Source organism: Chenopodium album, chromosome 25 (assembly GCF_948465745.1).
Source record: "Chenopodium album chromosome 25, dcCheAlbu1.1, whole genome shotgun sequence".
Lineage (NCBI taxonomy): Eukaryota > Viridiplantae > Streptophyta > Magnoliopsida > Caryophyllales > Amaranthaceae > Chenopodium > Chenopodium album.
Window position 1 is genome coordinate 29,933,687 of NC_137858.1, and position 12,918 is coordinate 29,946,604.

Below are 12,918 nucleotides of genomic sequence, written 5' to 3' on the forward strand. Positions count from 1 at the left end.
GTTATAGTGCATTTAAGATTACTTTTCACTTATTTAATATTTTTTTATTCATTTTAAATTTACCCCTCCACAATTGCTACCCCTTGGCCATTGGGGATCCACCTCTAACTATTAATTTATTTAAGGGTTGTCAACAAAATATATCATTATCGTCAACTATTCAACACATGGACCATCATGTTCTTAGGACCTGTTCTGATTTACTGAACTGAACTGAGCTGAACTGAACTAAATATTTATGAGAGAAGGATATTACGAACTGAACTGAACTTAAGCTGAAAAGAACAGGCCCTTAGTACTTCACCACCATCTTCCCTCTTGCCACCAATCACCACCACCTTGACACCACTATCCCTTCTTACCAATAACGGCCACCTCCTCCTCAACGGCGACCCACCACCTTCCCTCGCGGGGGGAGGGCGGTTGTGAAGGTGGTTTTCTTTTATTAGCGGCTAACAGCACAATTGGCGGCCAAAATCAGTTAGTCGGTGCCAAAATCGGCAGGGCCACCGGTTAATCAGTTTGGTCTCTTTTTTTGACATCTTAAGAATTGTTTGCGAACATTTATCCCTAAATATATTTGTGTAAATATTTTACCTCATTAATGTTACTAACAACTAAAGTTGTGACATATGGCCAAACCGAAGGACTCCATTGATATGTCGTCTAATTATGGCGCACTTGTTAGTCGCCCTAGTATAGCAGAAGTAGTATAGTAACTTCAATGGTAGTAGCGAGAGACTTGTTTGTAATATTAAATACCCTAGCTACTAGTTTGACCATTAGAGCTAGAAACTGCAATTAGCTTGACTAAGCAAAAGCTAATTTGCTTGGAGAAAAACTTAATAGAATCAATAAAATAAAATATAAAAAGATAATTAAGAAAGTGGGATTCATTTAATTTGCAAGTTAATAGCTAGCTATTGGAGTTCAAAGTGACAAGTAGGTTAAAAGCTTACTCCCTCCGTTTTTAAATACTTGCTCCATTTCTCCATGCGCGGAGTTTTAGGAGAAATTGGATAAAGTAATAAAATATGGGAGGTAGTGGGGTAGTTTAGAAAATAAAAAATTGTAAAAAGCAAAAGTAGTGGGAGAATAGAAGGAGAGAGAATATTATGTTTGGTCCACCAAATGTGAGAAATGAATTAAATATTGTAAAAGTTTTTCAATTTAAGAAATGTAGCAAGTTTTGAAAAACGGCCGAAAAATGAAAGTGGAGCAAGTATTTAAAAACGGAGGAAGTATTTAGCATGCCAAGCTAATTTTCAAATTTGCTTGCCATAGAGTTGATCTTATAAAAAAAAACTCCAATTTATATTAATACAATAAAGTAGCATGGCTAAAACTCGAATTAGATCCAATTCATCCGACCAGATCCAACCCGACTTAAATTAATCAAACTCGGATAATCAAATTGACACCTGTAAGTCTGTAACTCCAATCCATATTTGCTGCGTGTGGTGAGCACGTCAAGCACACAAAGCCCAGTGAATCACATGCCCCATTTTTGTATCACAAAGCACACAAAGCCCAAACGAGGCACACGCCCTATTTAATTATACAAAACTCTTAAACTTGTAAGTAAAAAGTACTCCATATAATTTAATTTATTAGGAAATATAAGTACACATTTTACATTAAAAAAATGGATAGACAGCAGATTACAGCTATCATCCACTTCTCTCACTTTCAAACAAGTACTCCATTACTACTAACTTTGAAGCTACAAATTCAACTCAAGCTTTTCTTTAGACGTGCACGCACCTCCCTTTACCCAATCCCCAACATACGAAACAAAAATATATTTTGGGCCATGAAATTCAATTTTTTAAATTCAATTCAATTTTTTAATTCAATTTAATTAATTTTAAACGGCTCAAAACAAGAAGAATATAAATAAAAAATAATGAAGGTCCATATTTATCGACCGAATCTAAGCCTTTTGGACGCACTCCTTTGCTACTCTAGTCGTATGAGTTGTCGACAACAACTCCTATCCTTTTAATTGACCCATCGAGCTAATGTTTCTATTTTTGTCCTCATTGTATTATAGATGATTTTTTGTTGTTATTACTTTCGCTTCAAAAACCATACGTCTAGTGAGGTGCTCGAGGATATATCTATTGTACATTTGTACTCCGTATACAAATAACAAATGTATATTTTTTGTTAATTATTTGACGGAGTTATTAAGGATAAATATTGCATATTTAAACTTCAATGTTATACGATGTAAGTTGGATGTAAAAATACAATTGTGCTATGTTAAAAAGTTTTTTTTTTTTTAATTTACAAATTTGTTATGATATACACAATTATGCATATGTAAACACATGGACATGACCATGGAGTTTGATGATCACTCTAAGGGCATGCCTTGAATGCTAGTAATAGGAGAGAAATAAGTGGAGGGAAAATTCTAATATTTTTTTAAACGTGAATTGAACATAAAGTTATAAAGTGACTCCTCTCGAAATATGGGTGATACCTTCCTCACGTCATTTCATCTAACTCCTCCTTGCCACCACGACCGCTCCTTTCCTCAATAATCTTCGTCTTCGTCTACCTCAATCTCTCTCCTTGTTTTCTCAATTTCCAATGAACTTGGCATCAGAATGAATCAAGTAAGTTAAATCTTACTCTATGGTGATCAAAATTGGCCCAAGATTCCAAATTGAAACATTCAATTGGAGTTGGATTTATCCCATAAAAAACTCTCAATTGCAAATTTGGTATTTCTCTTTCTCCTCTCTAATTCAAGGAGGTTTTTTTTAGAGTAGTTTGCAAAGTAGTTTATATCAGACTTTGTTGCAGTGGTTTGTGAGGTGGTGATGGTTGGTGTTGCCAGTAATAATGGTTATGGTTGCATCTGTCATGCCCTCTCTCTCTCTCTCTCTCTCTCTGTTCAATTCATCAACCCTAAAATAATGTTCAACTTGAGCAAATGAAATTACAATCCCATTAATTAATCTTCCTAAGTTTATCATATTAAAATTAAGAAAAAATTCACAATAATAATCTGGGCTTTATATGTCTTCTCAAAATAATCCAAGCTTTAACAAAGTTTTAACTATGTTACACTACTTGCACATGCACAACAAACACTAGTACAAGTATGAAGTTTAATTAGCTTGTGAGTTACTCTTATTAGTCTTAAAAATCATACTTCTAGCCTATTCTCATTGACTGAAATGAGTTGAGTTGAATTGAACTGAACTTATTAAAGTTAAACTGAACTAAAATAAATATTTTATGAGAGAAGGAAATTAAGAGCTGAACTGAACTAAAAATAATCGTATGAGAACAAGCCCTTCGTGCTGAATTTTATTTTTATTTCTTATGTAGTGCTTAACTTATAGCCCTTGACATGATACTTAAGGAATAGGAGAGAGAGATTGTATATTTGTATGTGTAGCAGACTAACACATGTTAATTAAGCATTTGAGACACTTAATTAAACCACTTATCCACCACCAATTACAACCAACCACAACTTAGATGATTGACAACCAAAGTCTCTCCATCCTGGACTGACCGCGTCCCACCGTTCTTATCTAGCCACCACCACCATCCCCCATCGTCTTCATCTTATGTAGCAACACCAGCATCCCATCCCCACTTAATCACCGTAAAATATAGGCTTAAACAAACAGGCCAGGTGAAGAATGAAGATTGAGAAATCAAACCATCATCAAACTACTTAAAAAAGAAATCTTCCAAATCTCTATCTTTCTCTATAATACTTCCTCCGTTTTTTAATACTTGCAACACTTCCCTAAAATGAAAATGTCACAATACTTGCAACACACTATAGACGATAAGATTTTGGGAAAAAGTTGTATTATTTCTCTTATTTAAAGCACATGGTCCACTAAATTATACTCCAAAAAACCTCACCCCATTTTAAAGTATATTACATCATGTGAACCCTACTTTACTTAAATAGCGTGAAAAAATGTGTATCGCAACTATTAAAAAACAGAAGAAGTACAATTTTGCTAATGTGCGGTGCGTGTAGGGGTTAAGAGGATGGGAATATTGTAGATATTTATGAAAATCAGTAGCTAATAATAGTAAATATCAAGTAATCTAATTATGAACTTTCTAATAATACTCCTTCCGTCCCCAAGTGATAGTCCCTTATAGGCAAAAATCACGGGAATTAAGAAACTTAAATAAAAGTAGTAAAATCACATTAAAAAGACAAATTTACATTGGGTATGTAAAATAGTAGAGAGAGAAAATATTTAAAGTACATTGAAAAACAAAATTTACATGGAAAAGTTAAATTTACATAAATATTGTTGCAATTGGAGTAAATTTTGATAAAAAAAAAATTGATACTAATGATACTTGAAAAAAGCAAATAGGACTATCAATTTAGGACTAAAAATAGGCCATAAGGGACTATCATTTAGGAACGGATGGAGTAATAAATATCAAGTATCTACACATTTTCATATTAGGAAGTCACGATTTACAATCTTGTGATAAAAGAAATGTTTTAATTTAACATATTAACACGAATATAACAAAAGTCTTAAATTTTAATCTAGCTAATGTACAGAGAAAATTAGAGGTCTCTTACAAAGCTTGATAATGAAACTCTTCTAAGGGTCTGCTCTCATTGACTGAACTCAACTGAACTGAACTGAACTCAGCTAAACAAACTGAAATTCAACGTAAGAGAACAGACCCTAAAGTTGGAAAAGGGCCTTCAACAACTAAACCATACTCGATTCTTAACAAAATCACATATGAATATATGACTATATCATCATATATACATAAGAACATACAAGGCAACATAAGTTCAAACATTGCAATCAAAAGAGAGAAAATACTAAAGTAATTTAAAATCGATAGTACTTTCCAAAAAAAACATAAAGATCTTAATCAAGCCACACACAAATCAAAGAAGGTAAATATATATTTTTTTTTTTACCTTCTTGTTTTATCTCCTAGAATCTACTTCCTACTATACACATTTCTCCCCCCTCCCACAACCAGTCAGTAGTTGCTAATAATAATCAGGCAGTAATTAATTAAGTACTTAACCATCTAAAAAGTCGATGGAGTACAAATTCCATCACTTAGTAAAAATTACTCAAAACTTTAAAAATAGTAAATTGAAAAACACCCAAGCCAAGAAGAGTGTCAGCTACCCATATCATTAGTGTGGCAAAGCTCCTTCCTAAGCTTTTGGGAGAAAAGCCTACAAGCGTCAATACTAAGATCAACCGCTGCCGCGAGCGCGACATAGGCAGCGGCATCCTCCGTGCAGGTGACGTGCTGCACGCTCACCTCCACGGTCGGCTTACTACATTTCCCTTCCCCTTCCACCCTCGCCGCCATCACAAACCCTCTATACGCGCTATACGGCCACAACCCCATTCCAAAATCCCCACTCCCTCTCCTTGGACTACACCCGGGCGAACTCGACCTTTGATTACCCCGATTCGAACCGTTGCCATTACTACCAGCATTCACCTGACTACACCCACCCAAGTCAATCGTAAACGTCCCGCCTTTCGCCGTATTAAGAGTTGATTCAGCTAACACCACCCCAGAGTTGGCGCTCATATCAGGAATCAACTCAAACCGATACCCAAGCCCATCATGAGCCCCTCGCTCTCTCCACGCCTCGAGACGTCCCCACGGCTTCCAAGTACCCTCACCCGGCCTAAGAATAAGCCACGAACCCGGGTTCGACCGGCTAACTCGGTCCGAACCAGGGGATGCCACAAATGGTGTCACCATTGACGCAGCTGCAACTGGTGAGCCTGATAAATCATGAACCGTAATTGACCACCCTTTTCTCTCTTTCCCCGGTCTTTCTCTTTCACTTCCAAACGAACTCAACCATCCTCTTCCACTTCCTTGCTCCGATGATCTGATCAACAACACAAATTTAACAAAACCCAATTTAATTATTTCAATTATTATAATCCTATAATACAAATTCCAAGAAGTTTACCCGTCAGAATTAATATATAAATATATTTTACTAACTTTAGGAAAAGCGAAAAAAAAAAAAAAAAAAAGTTACCTGGAACGTTGATGGCGGTCGGAGTTGGTGGAGCGGAAGCTAAAATTGCAAGTAAAAACAGGCTGACGAATATTCCCTTTAACCTGAAAAACCTGAGGACTACACTCAGGTTCACCATCAAACTGAAAAACGAACCTAGGATCAGGATCAGCTCGAACATTAACATGAAACTGCGAAACACCAGATTCTTTCCCAACAGAAGTCCATCCATTATGAAAAACCACAGCCCTTGATTCCGCCCCTTTAAGATCCAACGGTACAGACACTTTCCCCAACAATCTCCCAGAGTTTTTCACCCCACATGTTGCCCCTGTTCTTCCAGTAAAGATTGAAATCTTCAAAAACAGTTTTCCGACGAAGATCGATTTTCCGGCGAGTTTGTTCAGATCATCCTTGCTTAAATGGAAAGTTGCGGCGGCGATGAAACCGGTTTGTGGGTGGTGGGTTCCGTCGGAAACCACCGTTTCTGACGGATTGTAGGGGATAACAGCGGTTTGCACGGGAAAGCCTTTGAGTTTAATTTTACAAAAACAGGGGGATGATGTTGGGTGGATTACAGTGCGCGCTGGTTTCGCTGGTACCGGAACTTTCAACGCGAGGTTACCGACTGTTAGACGAACAAATGGACAAGGATCCATCCTCACTTTCTCTCTCCTCAAAACGACCCGTTTTACAGAGCACTAGCAGTATACTTCACTAAAACCAGAAAAACAAAGAAGATTAATGGTATAGAATGAGGAAGAAGTTTTAGGGATGCGCATTGCGAAAACTGTTAAGAGAAGAAAGTAAACAACAATGCCAGAATTTCTTCATGAATGAATTCTTAAACCCTGAAATATATTTCTAAAAATGAAACATGAAAATCTGTGGGTTAAAGAAGTTTAAAGAGTGGTTTAATGTTTTTTTTTGTGGAAAAAGGGGAAAAGAGAAGAGGAAGAAGAAAGGGGGCGCATTTAGTTGCAGAGGGAAGGGGGTGGGGTTAGATGGAGTACAGCTGTATACAGGTTGTCACTAAAACCAACCTCAACCCCCGTCAAGGGTATCTGAAGAAAAATCCTTCTTTAGTGGGGTCCACTGCTTTTTTTTTAAAAAAAAAAAATACGGAATAGTTTGTAAGTACAACTAGCCTTTTGGCCCGTTCGATGCACGGGTTCTTACCTAAGTTATTTCATATGTAGGTATGTTTTTCAATAGTTGAAACTTTTGATATGAAATACGAAGTAATTGTTTCATTGCTAAAACTTAAAGGGAAAAAAAGAATGAGGGTAGAACAATGGAAAAAGATAATGAAATTTAGTTACGTATATATACATAAAGATTGTAGGATATGAAATGACATATTAGTTTAAGTTATGTTTTAAGTCTAGGAATTAAAAAGACAATTTTTATATAATTCAATTTATTTGTTTATGTGAAGGATATTAATTGGTTCAACTTTATATTATTATGATGGAAATGAAACACTTCATTTTCTTAATTGAATTTGCAAGTTATGGAATACATTAAGACTTAAACAAAAAGATTAAAAGGGGTGACATGTGTCATATGTGGTATTGAGTGACTTGTGATGACATGTGTCATATGAAAAATTATGGTTTGTGTTTTTAAATACTAACTAAGTATAGATTTTCTGGGTTGTGAAATGGCCAATGAGGGTGTGGCACGTGGAATAATAGGGAATTCGGAAAAGAGAAGAAGGGTTTGAATGAATGAACAGAAGAGGGAAGGAGGACGGGGACCCCACTATAATGAGCTGTTGCGTTAAACTAACTCTTGTGTTTGTATGGGTGGGATTTGGGATTCATTGTCAGCCGTTTATTGAACCAGAGAGTGTGCATAATCATACGGCTGTTAATTTGTTAAATATTGGGGGTTTTTACTTGTTTTTTTTTTTTTTTTGATCAATTTTCTTTTTTGGTTTTTTATTTACAGCTTAACATACATAAAGGCCTGTTTTGATTTACTGAAAACAACTACTCTCTCCGTGTTTTTTTAAGTGTTACAGTCTGACCGACACATAGTTTTAGGTAATTTAATTGATTTAAATAAAATAAGAAGTAAGGGGGGTAGTTTGAGTATTAAAAAATTGTAAAAGAAAGATAGTGAGGTTAATAGTTTATTGGAAAATAATGAATGTGAGAGGAAAGATATAATAAGGACCATGAGAGGAGAGAGATATAATATTTTAATGTAGTTTTTTGCCAAAAAAGAAGTGTAATACTAAAAAAAACACGACCGAAAATGGGAAGTGTAACACTTAAAAATAACACGGAGGGAGTAAATTAAACTGAAGTGAACTGATTAGGCTGAATTATACTAAAGTAAATAGAGCTGAAATTAATTATTTATAAGAGAGAAAATCAATATCAATCAATCAATAACATAATACTAAAACAGACACCGGGAATGACACATGTCACTTTATGGTGTCGCTTTTTCCCTCCAAAAGCTATTTTCTAAAATTAAATATATTCTAATTTTATTTTTCCTCTAATATCTTTTTGATTGAGAACTTTTTTAAAATAACATAATCCTATATATCTTTTTTATATATGATAATATCAATTAATGATTCTTATTACTAATATTGATATTATTTGCTCAAAATGATTTTTTATTTATTATAGTCAATGGATTTAATTTATATGTTATAGTACGAAATAAGAAAAAAAAAAAACTACGTGCATCTATAACTAAATCTATAACTAAATATTATACCAAAGGTGAAATTGAGAAATGACATGTGACATCTTTTTATAAAAAATAATCTGCCTTTTTTTTTTTTTTTTTGTCAAAGCTTTTTAGAAAATATTTATTACGAAGTATTATGCAATATTTCCCTACATATTCTTTCAAAAAATTAAAAAATAAAAAAACATTTGCCTACATATAACTTTGGGACATAATCCATTTATACATATTATTATTCGTGCATGTAATACAACTCCACTATTTTCTTTAGTATGTATTATATATTTTTAATTTTATTTTTATAATTATGAATTTTTCATCATCTTATATCGCAATTAGATTGTTTTCAAAATTAAATATATTGTTAAACTACTAATAAAAAGTACATGAAAATTACCGTGCATGGCACGGGACTTAATCTAATTATGAATTGAACCTAGAACTGGATCAAACTGATTGAAGCTGAACTGAACAAACTCTAAGTTTCTGTTTTCTTTTCCAAACAAAAAAAATGAATCTGTGTTCTTTTAATTGAACTTAACTTATAAATCCTAATTTGATTTACTTATCATCATTATGTGATCACTTACTTGAACCTGTTCAACTATAATTAAAATTGATCACCCTTAAAACTTTTCAAAAGTTAACGGAACATACCTTTACACTAAGACCCTCTCTAATGGTGAGACTCAAGTGAGTATTTTTAGGAGAGATGGGGTATTTTTTGCAATGTATACCAATAAGTTGGTATCTAAACTTAGCAACTCTAAAAGAAAGTTGCTAAGTTTAGGTACTCAACTTTGAGTCTCATTTGACAAAAAGTGTGAACCCCTTATTAATATTCTAATATATTTTGTAATTTATTTAAGTTTAAAAAAAAAAAAAAAAAAACCTTATAATATTTGATATATTTGGTGGGCCATAAATTGAAAGTGATATTTATATACTTTTAGAAAGTTTCACCATTGGGAAATTAGATTTCACACGAGTTGTTAAATTGAGATGTGTGTATAGTATCACCATTTGAGGTAAAAAATAACTCATTTTGTATTTCAATAATAAAACTTGAGTTTCACCATTGGAGATGGTCTAACCACTAGATCAACACCTTTTCCTTTCAAAATAAATGTTCATTTTAATAGAGTACTATAGTACATATATAAGAATTTCATAAATTCTTATATGTGGCTGGCCACACGGTGAATTGGTGATTATTAAGTTAGTGTTACATGGGTACTCGATTAGTGCTACAGAGGTTACATCGTCAGGGTTATAGCTAGAGATTACTCAATCAGTACTATAGAGGTTACTCAATCATTATTAGAAGGGTTACTTTGTTTACACAAGTGGCGACATGGTATGACCAGCCGCACACAAAACGCGCTGTAATAAATACGTAGTATATAATTTTCGTATATATCACAAGCCCTTATAGAGTCTCACTATCTTTTTATTAAAAAAAAAAAAAAGAGTCTCGCTATTAGAAAATTGTATATTGCATAAATTACTAAATTGAGAAGTGAGTTAGGTATTACCATTAAGTATAAATAACAACTCTTTTTTTGCATTTTAATACCAAAAGTTGAGTCTCACCATTAATACCCCACTACTGGGGCCGGGTGTAAAATTCGAAATTGGAATTGAAACAACTTTAATTGGGTCCAAAAATTTAGGAAATGGAATTGGAACCACTGGGCACCGGTAAGGTTTCGGTTTCGGTTTACTTACTTATGTGCATTATTGTTAAAATTTAATATAAATTATTATATTTATTTTGATCCATTTTCATTTTTAGCATTTAATACTTATATTTATTTATGTATGACGAAGCTATTTTATTTATGTTAGATACTAAGGGTCTGTTCATATTTACTGAATTAAACATAACTAAACTGATTGGAGCTGAGCTGAACTGAACTGATTGGAGCTGAAGTGAACAGAACTGAGCTGAAATGAATATTTTATGAGAAAAGGAAATTAGGAGTTAAATTAAATTACATTGAACTGATTGGAGCTGAACTGAACTGAACTGAACTGAAATAAGCTGAAGTGAACATGCCTTAATAATATTTTTTTTACTAACTAGATACATTCGACCTATTTTTGTTTTTTTTAAATATATAGTCTAATATATATTGAATAATCGGGTACCAAATAATCGATTTCGGGTCTAAAAAATTGAGAATTGGAATTGAAATCGGTGGTAAACGGTTCCTTAATTAATTTATTACCTAAAATTTGAATCACCGCCTCAATGGGTCTAGTTCCGAATTCCGACCCATCAATTTCTAATCGATTCCAGTTCCAATTTCGGGTACCTAGAATTTGGACCCTAGTTGTAATTATTGACGTACTTGTAAATTAGGGAAAATGATTTTGGCACGAGTAAGTATTACCTACTACCAAGTATGGACAATACTACCCAATACCACAATATAATTTTTTTTTCTTTTCCCTTTATTTATTTATTTTTGTTTCCCCTTTCCTCTTCATCTTCTTCCTCCCTTAAACCCTTTCCCCACCTCCATGGATAGCTCCCATTGCCGGCCAAAACTCCGCCCACCACACCTTCATCTACGACAGCAAGAAACCCACCCCATTGGTTGAAATCTAAAAACACGCAACTACCTCTGTTAAAAATCACCGAAAACCACCTAAATAAACATAACCCAAAAACGAGAGACACAAACTTATGGCTTTAGCCATTAAAAACGGCGAGTTCTGTGCTGGAAATCGTTGAGTTCGACCGAAATTGACGACGATGAATGTTTGTCGGTGCTTAGTTATTATTAATTTCTATACTGTTATTATTGGTTTGTATACTGTTATTCTTAATTTATGTATTGTTATTGAGAGGAATATGTAAAATTACATTTTTGCCCCTAATATGGGCCTAACGAGCCCATACCTGGTAGTGGTCTATCACTACTCTTTCGACACACCCTTAATTGATTTTGGTATACTCTTATGTGAGAGTACAATTTTCTATGCTCTTCTCATATGAGGGTGTGCCAAAATCGGTTGGTGTGCCAAAATCAATTTCCATAAATTAGTGGTAAGAAGAAAAGTGACGGCGACAGATAGTAAATGAAAGGGGGTGCGGTAAAAAAGAAGGTAGTGGCTAGGGGAAGGGTCTAAGGGCCTTGGAATTAGACTGTTAGCTGCAGAAGTGCAGTAGCTGGTGTTGGGTTGATACAAGTCATACAACACACGTGGATGTACAGGGTCTTTATTTCTTGCCCGTGACGATTCACGATCACAGAGACACAGACGAAACTCTAAAACAAACAAACAAACTACAGTATAGTACCAAACGTAATTAAAAAAAAATTAAAATAACAGGGGTATCTTTTTAGTTTTTACGTACTCATACTTCTAAAATTTAATTATTGTTTGTTTATTTGACCAGGTTTTTGTTGGAATATTTGCTTCAAATTGTTAGTGGTTAGTCAACTCCTAATGTTAGTGGAATCATAATAGTAGTGGGTTAGTTTAGTGGGGGTTAATGTTAGCATGATCAATGATCATGGGATTATGTTCCTTATTTTTAGTTATATTTTGCACTATATATATGTTGCAATGTAGTACAATTTTAAATGGATTGAATACAACTTTTATTATTCTTTCCCTTCTCTCATCTTTATTTTATTATTTCAACATGGTATCAAGAGCTTCAGGTTAGATCCGGGATAAGAAAAAAAAAAAAAGGGAAGGAAAAGAGATGAAGAAAAAGAAGAAAAAAGAGAGAGAGATAGAGAGTATTAAAAAAAAAATATCGAGTAAGGAGACAAGCGACGCAGCTTGATCTCATTGTTTGAGAGCAATATTTTTTTTCGAGTGAAATATTTTTGTGAGTATTTTTTTGTGTGTTTAACCATGGAAGTAATGGTTAGTGTGGTGTGTCGTTGATGGGTTCCTTTTTAGCCCATGAAGGTGTGGAGGTCATAATCAATGCAGAGATGGTTTCCAAGATAATACCAAAGATGTTTGGTATGATGCAAGGTGACATGGTCAATTGGAGGACAATGTCAAAGAGAGTTAATGGAGAGATGTGCTCCATTGAATGTAAGTTGATGATAATGTGCATCAACAAGATCAAGTAATTGATGAGAAGTGCATCAATAAAAAAATGTCGAGGATTAGTTGTGCGGAGAGAAGTGCTCCGAGAATATCATGTT

The 12,918-nt window shown here is 34.0% G+C and overlaps 1 protein-coding gene across 1 annotated transcript; it reads right to left on the reverse strand.

The window, feature by feature from the left end:
* Positions 1 to 4,896: 4,896 nt before the first annotated feature.
* Positions 4,897 to 7,008, reverse strand: LOC145615209 (uncharacterized). The gene is made up of 2 exons (XM_081670277.1): positions 6,050 to 7,008; positions 4,897 to 5,893 (listed from the first exon to the last, which is right to left on the reverse strand). Exons 1-2 carry the CDS (start codon positions 6,685 to 6,687, stop codon positions 5,158 to 5,160), a joined length of 1,374 nt encoding a protein of 457 aa, XP_081526403.1. The 5' UTR covers positions 6,688 to 7,008; the 3' UTR covers positions 4,897 to 5,157.
* Between the last annotated feature and the right edge of the window lie 5,910 nt (positions 7,009 to 12,918).